The sequence below is a fragment of the Poecilia formosa genome, unplaced genomic scaffold (genome assembly GCF_000485575.1).
Source record: "Poecilia formosa unplaced genomic scaffold, Poecilia_formosa-5.1.2 Scaffold254, whole genome shotgun sequence".
Classification (NCBI taxonomy): Eukaryota; Metazoa; Chordata; class Actinopteri; order Cyprinodontiformes; family Poeciliidae; genus Poecilia; species Poecilia formosa.
In genome coordinates this window covers 252,640-262,655 of record NW_006800193.1, presented here as the reverse complement: position 1 = coordinate 262,655, position 10,016 = coordinate 252,640, and the positions used below count along the sequence as shown (strand labels likewise).

At 40.4% G+C, this 10,016-nt stretch overlaps 1 protein-coding gene across 2 annotated transcripts in view; it reads right to left on the bottom strand.

The window, feature by feature from the left end:
* Positions 1-529: 529 nt before the first annotated feature.
* The window catches only part of mef2b (myocyte enhancer factor 2b), a 14,502-nt gene continuing 5,015 nt past the window's right edge, over positions 530-10,016 (bottom strand). Inside the window, exons 2-9 of one of the 2 annotated variants that reach the window (XM_007570042.2) lie at positions 9,236-9,305; positions 7,223-7,426; positions 6,660-6,788; positions 6,324-6,507; positions 5,399-5,547; positions 5,065-5,179; positions 2,955-3,051; positions 530-1,266 (exon numbers count right to left, since the gene is read on the bottom strand). In XM_007570042.2, coding sequence (XP_007570104.1) covers positions 954-1,266; positions 2,955-3,051; positions 5,065-5,179; positions 5,399-5,547; positions 6,324-6,507; positions 6,660-6,788; positions 7,223-7,426; positions 9,236-9,289 — 1,245 coding nt within the window. In that variant the 5' untranslated portion in view covers positions 9,290-9,305 and the 3' untranslated portion in view covers positions 530-953. Of the gene's footprint in view, positions 1,267-2,954; positions 3,052-5,064; positions 5,180-5,398; positions 5,548-6,323; positions 6,508-6,659; positions 6,789-7,222; positions 7,427-9,235; positions 9,956-10,016 lie in introns of those variants that run through there. The other variant, XM_007570041.2, reaches the window with a different exon arrangement.

Below are 10,016 nucleotides of genomic sequence, written 5' to 3'. Positions count from 1 at the left end.
TATATATATATATATAGAGCTAAAGCTTAAAATGTGTCAAACCTGAGAGCAAAAAGAAAAAGCAGCAGGTTCCGATTGTGAGAACTCTGCTTTGAACGAGGCAGGCGTGTTCACATGGAGTCTGAAAACGGTTTGGACATTAGTGGGTTAGCCTAGCATCGCGGAGGTAATCTGTGAACAAGAGCCGCTTCCTACAGGGAGAAAATGAGTCTTTTCAAGTTTACATTTATGATTGAAGAACAGACGAACAGACGAACACACGAATTAACTTCACTGCATATTTTTAGACAAGATATTTATTTATGTCAGACTGAATTCTTAAGTTTCCAATCAAGCCTCTTGTTTGCTCATTTCAAAACTTATTTTTTAATTATAATTTAGAAGTCTGATTTTGACTGATCAATTAGTCAAAATTGATCAGTCAAAATAAATTTTGACATACTAATCCTCATTGTGTAGGAAGCCAATAATTAGCTTAAGCGTTTTAACGTAGATTTAAATAAAAATGAGCAATTTCTAAAATAAAATAAATTTCAATGTTTATTCATAGTTTTTAAAACTGGTGCTTCATGTCTTGTTTCAGTCCGGACTCGGAAGAGATGCTGTTTTAAAGGCCAAATGTACTTTCAGAAACCTTGAAACTTCTGGGGAAACTCAGCTAGTCTTTAACTATTTTCCCAAAGCTGCAAAACAAACAAAGAAACAAAAACATAATCAAACTGTATTTTGTTTCAGCACAGAAAAATCTAAATCAAAAGAAGAAAGTCTGTATGCGTCTATCGCCTCGTGGGATCAAGCGAGTGACTTGAAGAGAGGATTTCTTTCCCACCCTGGAGAGCCCAGCTCTGCGAGACGAGACGTCCCCAACGGGGTCGGTGGGGGACGCTCTAGAAAACATCTCGACCCCGTTGGGTTTTGTTGGCAGCCGTTGAGCGGGAGGCGGTGGCACCTGGCTATCTCTGCCAGCCGTCGCTCATCTCCAGCTGCCTGACAGGCTGCCCTCGCTCCTCTCCGTCCTGCGGGTAGCCGGCTTTGGGAAGCTCCTTCGTCCTGTTGGCTGGGTGGGCTTCCGGAGGGCTGTGGCGCGCCACGTCGGCGTTGCCCGTGGGCGAATGCTGCCGGAGGTGGTGCAGACGAGGAGAGGACGGAGAGCACATGTGGTCAGGCGAGCTTCGCTCCGATTTGATGCTGAGGTTCAAGGAGGCAAGATGAGAGGAGTTGGAGGAGCAAGACTGGGGTGGGAAGGAGCACCCCCCGCTGGACATCCTGGGAACAACAAGTTAAAGTATTAGCACATTCACACCAAAAGGGCATCATCTTGCTTAATCTGTGATACTAGTTAAGTGTTACTTCAGTGCTGAAGTATTCCTTCCCCTTGTCCTTTTTTTTTTTTTTTTGCAATTTATCACAATAAAGCAGGAAGCCTCTTGGCTTTTAATGTTTTACACACCAACTCAAAATATCTCATTAGTGTAAAGTCAAAGAAAAATGATTTTAACATGAAATAAAATGTAAGAAAAAAATCCTTCAAAGAAGAGTACAGAGAAGAAAATCATTTTTGGAATAAAGTTCATTTGAAGTTTGCCACGAGTCATGTAAGGACACTGCAAACCTATCAAACAAGGTGCTCTGGTCAGATAAGACCAGAATGTAACCTTTGGCCCATATGCGTAACGTTATGTGTGGTGGAAAAACTAAGATTGAGCACACCGTCCTCCTAGTGACACAAGGTAGTGGCGGTATTATGCCTCGGTGACGCTTTTTCTTCAGTGGAGATAGAGAAGTTGGTCGGACTTGATGGGAAGACAGACGGGGCTAAAAAAAGGGAGATGCTGAGAGAAAACCTGCTTGAGACCACAGAGGACTTGAGACCTGGGTAGCGGTAAACCTTCCAGCAGCACAATGACTCTAAACTTACCCCCAGAGATACAAAGAAACAGTTCAGAGCAAATCATATTTCACGTACGGCTTGAAAATATCTTGTTAATGTCAAAGTTGATCCAATCTGACAGATGTTGTGCTTTTATTCTACAAAGATGCAAAACTAGTTGAGACGTGCTTCGAAACATTTGCTGATGTAATTGTGGCAAAAAAACAAAACAAAAAAAAAAAGGCCGACAAACTGCTGACTCTACTACAGTAACCGACTGAAGATGAATGCAAGCCACAATTTTCTTCCTCTAAGTAATAATATTTTTTTTTACTCTTTCACATAAAAACTTCAAAGATGTTTGTGTTTGCAATGGGAAACAACATGGGGGAATTCAAGAGGCTAGGAATGCTTCTGCACATAATTTCTGCTTATTATGTGCAAAAGAAGAAATGATGAGTCAGTATTCATGAACAGGTTTTTCTTTTTTTATGTTGTGCTTTGGTCTTTCCTGTTTTCACAGTGTGACATGCATTTTTATCAATGAACTAATTAGTTATTTCTTTGATTTCCTCATATGTGATTCAGACGCGAACGCAGATTGGAAACCAAAGTTTTTAAGACTTTTAGACAACTTCCTCCCGAGGCGCCTGCAGTTTCTGTTTCAAGGCTGAGATCCACAGACGCTTTGCATGTCATGGGGTCGGCTACCAGAAAGACAGAAACAAATACTAATTTATGTTTCGTTTGCTTCGCTTTTACACTTCATCCGGAGGTTTTCTTTTGGTTTCTCATGATTTATCGTTTCTTTAGAGCCGGCGTCAATTTTGGTTCTACTTTCAATACAGAGAAGTCTGACCAACACTGTTGGTCAGACTTTATCTGCCATCTCTCAGCGACCTGATAGATAAAAACAATATTTCCCTTTTCACAGAACTCTCTCTCTCTCTCTGTGTGTGTGTTGAAGGTATCAAAATAAAGAGGTTCATGCATTTTACTACCCCAGTTTTCTGAATTCAGATGGAAATGAACATTTGAACAAGAGACAATCTCCTGCAGAGACAGGGCCAGTTTTATGACTCACCCTGAGCTGATATGAGGACTCTGAGACTCATGCTGCCAGGGATTCACCGGTCCTCGCTGTAAGCTGACAGAGTGAAAGAAACCAGGCTGGCTGTACTCTAAAACAAAGAGACAGACAGGAACGTCAAGAAAATCATCTCCAAGACACGCGAGACAACAACAACAAAACAGCTACACTGTATGAAAAGACACAGTAGCTAATTCTTTTAGGAAATAACTCAAACCAGCTTCCTGTCTCAGGGTTGTTGTTTTTAATTTGTGCGCAAAGCTTGAAAAACTGAACAATAAACTACTCTCTGCTAGGTTGAGCAAACTAAACTGAGGTTCCCTTAAGTATTTCTCACTCTTTACATGTAAAACTCCAGTCCTCGTGGGTCGGTGCACTGCAACTTTTAAAATGCGTCTCTGCTTCAAAACTTGAACGAGGCTCAACTGTACGCTGAGGAGGTTATTTGGTAATTCAGCTCAGGTGTTCGCGACCAGGGACACATCTAAAAGTAGCTGCACAGCAGGAACCTCGAGGCCTCACTTCACAATGGTGCATACTTCATGCACTGTCACTTCATGTCACCTGATGACCCTGGTTGTCTCCAAACAGCTCTCGGTGTAGGAGTACGCTGGTACATTTGTCTTTCATTAAGACGTTAAAATCGAACTCCATCGGTCTTTTGGAGTTACGGAGGACATTTATGGTTTCGGTTGCGGATTTCATAGCAGTCGGCGCGGACAGCTGCTGCTGACCATTCAGCGAACGCTGACTTGCCAATTGCTGTTTGAAAGCTGCCTTTGAGGAATGGGCGCGCTCGAGTCAGGAGTCTGTGAGCAGGCTTCGCTGTGCTGGTAAACCAGGAAAGTTAAAAATAATCACAAAAACACGAAAAAGCTTAAGAGAAAAATAGAAGAGGGAAGTTGAAACTACCGACAGATTCGAGACTCGTCTCTAAAATGGATGTAGTTCCCAATGCAATAGAGATGTCACTTTCTTATTAGTGTCACCTGCCATTTTTAGTCTTAACTTGTGAAGAATGCAGCAGGTTGACTGCACCTCAAGCACAAGCATTTACATTTGTGGTCTTGTTGTGACGTCGAAATCTGTCCGCCCTACATACAGCTAACAAGTCGAGTATAACTTTTATCTTGGGCCTGGCTTTACTGAGGGCTTTTCCGCCTTTAGACCTCAGCCTTGGGTCCTTTGCATGTCCATTTTGCTATCGCAACATATAATCAGTTAATTAGTGAAAAACTGGGAAGGTAAGGAAAATAATAAATATTTTCTTTTTTTGTTTGTTTTTGCTTTCAGAGCAAACAAAAAAAGAAATATGGTATGTATATGGGTTTTTTTTCCCCCCCAATATATTTTACTGAATTTTCTCTTTTAGGACACAACAAACAACAAACTTATAACATTATAAACATGTACTTATACACACTTTGGTATGTATATGTTAAAAATATGATCTGGATTTGTACTCAGGTCCCTTTACTCTGATATACCCAAATAACATCCGGGGCAACCTTCACATTTACCCCACAGACTCCCCGTGTTTGTCATGTAATTTCAGTATAAATCCAGCTGATCTGTGAAGGCCTCAGAGGTTTGTTAGAGAACATCAGTGAACAAACAGCATCAGGAAGACCAAGGAACGCAGCAGAGATAAAGAGCCGGATAAAATCACACCAGGGTTTCAAACCTAAACTAACAAGCCAGGCTAGGAGAGCAAGGTGACTCTGGAAGAGCTGTAGATATCCACGGGTCAGGAAGTATTTCAACAAAGTTTAGTCTGGAAGGGAGAATATAAACACACGCGGCAGTTTTCAGATTTAGTTTTTGTAAAAAACAATAAAAAATAAAAAAATTAGGAAAATCATGTTTCGTTTTCCTTCTGCTGCCCAATTATGCACTGATTTCTGTTCGTAACATAAAATCTCTTAAAACAATACAACTTAAAAATAAAAGTTTGAAAAGAAAAATTTTACATAGGGTACACAAATGTCTTCAAAGCATTATGTACACTGACTGTATTATATATATATATATATATATATATATATATATATATATATATATTTTTTTTTTAACTGTAAAGAAAAATAATTGAAAACAGATTTACCAGAGGCTCCAGCAGGGGGAAGCCCATAGCCCCCCAAACTGTGACTCAGGAGACCCGCTTTACCCATCGCCACCATCGAGCTGCTGCTGTGCAGGCCCTGGTACAGCAGACTCCTCTGATGATGATGAGGAGGAGAAGTACAAATAGTGAAACACAAAATGTGCAGTGATGTCACTCCTTGTGACTTGTAATCACTATTGTAGTGAGAGATGAGGGCGAGTGAGAAAGCAAACTGTGAAATTACGTTAAAACTGGCAGGTTAAAGAGTTGTGCATTGGCTTATAAGCCCAGCAAGTGGCAGATTGTTTCATTTTTGATCGCAACAGATACTCACAGCAGAGTTGTGGTTTACTCTTGTGGCCCCCATGGCCTGATTAGCAGCGTCTGCCCGCAGGTTTTCGCTGCCCAGGCTCAGTGGAGGAGGGCTTTTCATGTCCAGAGCTCGGTTCAGGTTGCCGTGGGAGAACACGGAGTAGCCGATGCCTAATCAGAGGGAGACACCAGCGGGGCGTGAATGGAGTCCAAAGCTCACTTCACCGATCGGCGACTCATTTATTAAGTGCCACATTCTTCACCACCTTCTTCTGCAAACTAAAAGCTCAACACTAATATATATATTTCTTGATGCAAGTAAAAAAAAATAAAAAAAAAACAACAAAAAACCCCACAGGAGCTTTTTTGCAGCGTGACAGAATCTGTCTCGAGATGATGGAGGTAAAAATGTTGTCATTTAAAACCAAAATCATTCCGAATCGCTACGAGCGATCGGCAGCTAAAGATGAAAATTGTAAAAGAGGCCGACATGACAGGCAGGTGTGATGCATTCTGTGCAAAAACCACAAAACTGGTTATAGCTGCTGTTACACTGGTGGAGGGCCAGTTTCACAAAAAAAGGCTCACTGCATGTGTGGATTAGTGTACACAAACACACAGACACACTCATGCACACACGCATACACACACACACACACACACACACACACTTCCTGTGAGTTCACAGCCAGCTGCACAGAGGGCTGACAGCATACACATGAAATTCACTGCGAACTCTCAGTGAGAATATAAAAGAATGCTGGATGGATTTTTTTATGCGCGTCAGTCTGCCTCAAATGGAAAACTCTACAATAAATGTTTCAAATTTGACTTAGGATGAAATTTAATTTTGTAAAAGATTTAAGATATTGTACAAACGTTGCTTTTGTAAAAAAAAATTTAAAAAAATAAAAATATTGGTGTTTTATGAAAGCTGGTGTGCGTACCTGGATGTGGGGACATGAACGCTGCGTGCGGCCCTGCTGGACTCGCAGAACTCGGACGAGAGCTCAGAGCTTTAAACCCGGGGGGTCGGTGGGACGCTGCGACGGGCGCCGAAGAGTTGGGGAAACCGTTCTCACACCCGGCGGACACGAGGAACTGAGTCTCCGGTGACAGAAGAGAGGGAGGCTGAAGGACAAGAGGAAAGGCGCAGAGGATCAGAACAACAGCGCAACTTTTAAACTGTGACCACCTGAGCATCTGCGCTGCGAAAAAAAAATCTGTGTCGACTTGAGCGAGTGAAAGCAGAAGTGTGTGTGTGTGTGTGTGTGTGGACTGACACAGAAGCGCTGGCGAGCAACAGACAGGTCCATGCTGTCGCTGCCGGGATACTTGTCGGCCGCCGCCTGCGCGCTCTCCTCGCTGTCGAGCTCGGAGCCGTCCAGGCCGTGGCCTTTCCTGCGCAGCGTCTGATGCAGGAAAAACAAAGGCTGCATGTTGAAACCATGGGAAAAATTGTTTAGAAACACATCCTCCCGCGTCGATTTGTTTCGGAGTTTGCCATCTATAACTTTATAACGCATCATTTTATCAGAAAACGTTGTAAAACATTCTGCTAATAAAACTCTAACAGGACAACAACATCAGTTAGAATAAATTCAGAATTTCCTCTCTCTGTTGCAACGTTTCCAGCATTCTCTGTGACCTTTGGTATTTTTGGCAGAGTTACATGTGTATAAGCAAACTGCAAGTTTGTGTGGAATACAAAAGCACCCAATTATTGCACTCCAAACAGTCTCTTGTGATGCTAATTTAGCAACAACTGATGTATTTTGCCTAGAATTGATTATTTTTTATTTTTTACTAATTTCATGGGGTTTCTTTTGCAAAGCTCTCACAGTACCTCCAATATGTCGGTGTTGGTGCGACTCTCATGCGGCTCGCTGTACTCTGTGTATTTCAGCAGAACTTTGTCCATGTCGGTGCTGGCGTACTGGAACAGACGGTTGGTGCTGTTGAAGATGATGAGGGCGATTTCGCAGTCACAGAGCACGCTCAGCTCGTACGCCTTCTTCATCAGGCCAAACTTACGCTTAGTGAAGGTCACCTTCCACGGTGAAGGGGAAAAAAACAAAACAAACAAAAAACAAATCAGCATGCTGTGAATAAATGCAATATGTTATGTTCTTTTGAGAGCTTAACACGGTCATTTTCAGTTCAATTAATCAGTTCTTCTGCATGTTTTTAATGAGAATGACAGAAGGGCACCAATGACAAAAGGCTTTCATTAATGGAGAGAGAGTTTACTCAGGTGGCCTCGTTCAAAAAATAAAGTCTTTTTTTTTTTTCTTAGTAAAAGATGACTTATTTTGTTCTAAAATCTAACAAGTTGAAATCAATTTCATTAGCTTTCAAATGTTTGTTTAAATTTATAAGATCCAGAAAAACTTCATTTTATAGCACCGGGGTAAAATTAGCTCTTTAAATCGAAAAGGGTGCTGATACTAAGTCTTAATCGTAAAGAGCACGTCCTCAAACAGGCACTTTCCACCTGGACTTCACAGTATGTACAGTAATCAGGACTGTCTTTCATCACACATGTAAGATACTCAAGATATCTCAGACTCAAATAACTCAAAAAACAAAAAAAAAACAACAGCGCTCAACGGACAAGCTGCGAACACCAGTCCTCTTCTGTTGTGACCTCAAGTTTCTTTCATCTTGGCTTTCGCTACGTATTTTTAAACTATAATCGTCCCTAAACTGCAGGTTTACACAAACGCCTCAGAGGCTAGTGTCTAAGTAGAAAAAAAAATACTGCTGTACGTAAACTTTCTTGACTCTAAAATATTTATTTTCTTCATCCTGAAGCAGATTTCCTCTTTTCATTTTGGCCTTTTGGTGTCCTCAGTTCATTTTCTAAAACCTCTGCAGGTTACATAATTTTATCGGCAATAAGAAAAAGTTCAGTTCAGTTTTTGACACCAGGATGCAGATCTGATTAGACTCAGAGCACTGCATCACAGAAGAAGTTTCATATTCTTACCAGACAATTCAGCAAACTATCATATCGACCCACTTTGATGGCACTATTCCTGTCTTGCCAAGACTTAGATAATAGTTTCAAAACCTTATCACTCCTGAAAGTATTTCCTTTATATTTTTGAAGATACCAATATATTGTATTGTATTGTATCTATTTCTTTGTTATTTTCTTTTTACTTGAGAGGTGTGCAGAGGTTAGCAGGGATGCAGTAGGGAGTGTAAAACCAAGACAAAACAAGAAAACCCCTCCTAGTCAAAATGCAGCACAATGAGCTTTTCTGCCTATCTGCTAATCAAATGTTTAAAAGTCATTTTCTGACTGAAAGCAAAAGTGCATAAATGCATAGAAGCAGAACATTTTAATCGCATCATACGGTGACGATTTACATGTCAGATAGGCCAGTCTTCGCTCTGGTTGTTTTGGACATGCAAAACACCATGAGATATTTTTCCCTTCATCTCAGCAGAGCTGCGTCCGAACATGGAAATCTGAAGAATACTGATAAAAATATGTACACTGAAAATAACAATCTCTTGATAATCAAACTGCAGTCTCTACGGTACTTTGCGCTGAAAACACTTAAATAAATTTGATCTTTTATGTCGGATTATCCGCTTCTTTTAGCCTGTTCCTACGCTTTGATTTTTCCTGAATGTATTTGACTGAGTTTTGATCTTCATGGCTTTTATTTGCCTGATGAAGCACTTTAGACGTTCCATGTATTGCATTGCTTTGTTGAACATTTGAATTTTAATAATGAAAAAAAAAGTCAGTTTCATATCAAACATCTCTTAGTGACAGATATGAGACTGATATTAAAAATTCACAAATAATCTCAGACAGTTATACTCGTGGTATGTGAAGGCTCACCTGTCTGTTTCTCTGGTCAAGAATACGAGAAATCTGGATTTTCTTTCTCCCCATGTCTTCTCCCACGACTCTGAAAACAAATGACATTTTATTATGGGACTTTTAACTTTTTTTTTTTTTTTTTTTTTTTGCATTTTTGTCACAAACCTACCAGCTTCCCTTTCAAGGTAAAAGAAAAGCATCCCCATACCCTGATGCTGCCACCACCATGTTTCCATGTTGGTCCCATCATTTACGTTTTTATGGAAACTGCAAATGGCACTTCTGACGGCTGTCTTCCACTGACTGCTTTTGTCTCGCTACTTTTAAATAAAAGCTGGATGTGTGATCTGTCACTAATACATTTTTGTTCAATGATGTTCTCTAATAAATTTATGACCGCAGTGTTTATATTTTAAAAATAAAAGTAAAAACATCTGGACTCTTTTTATTGAGCAGGTGACTCCTGAAGGCAACTAGAAACACAAGATCTTTTCGGGTGGTATCTTGTGTGCCATTTAGGCAAAAATCCTGATAAATAAAAAACATATAAGCATAAAGGATATTTCTATGTTGTTCTATTCTTACGTGAATGCAGATATTTCAGTTCAACACTTACTACATCATGACTCCTGACGGAGTTAACTCAGCCTATTTCTGGCTATATAAAACCGAAATACAAAAAATGCATACCTTAATATTTTACAGATTTACTTTTTCGAGCAAAATCCACCTTTCCTCAAAAAAAAAAAAAAAAAAACACAAGAAAAGTCTCACACATCCGTATATTTCTGATGAGAAA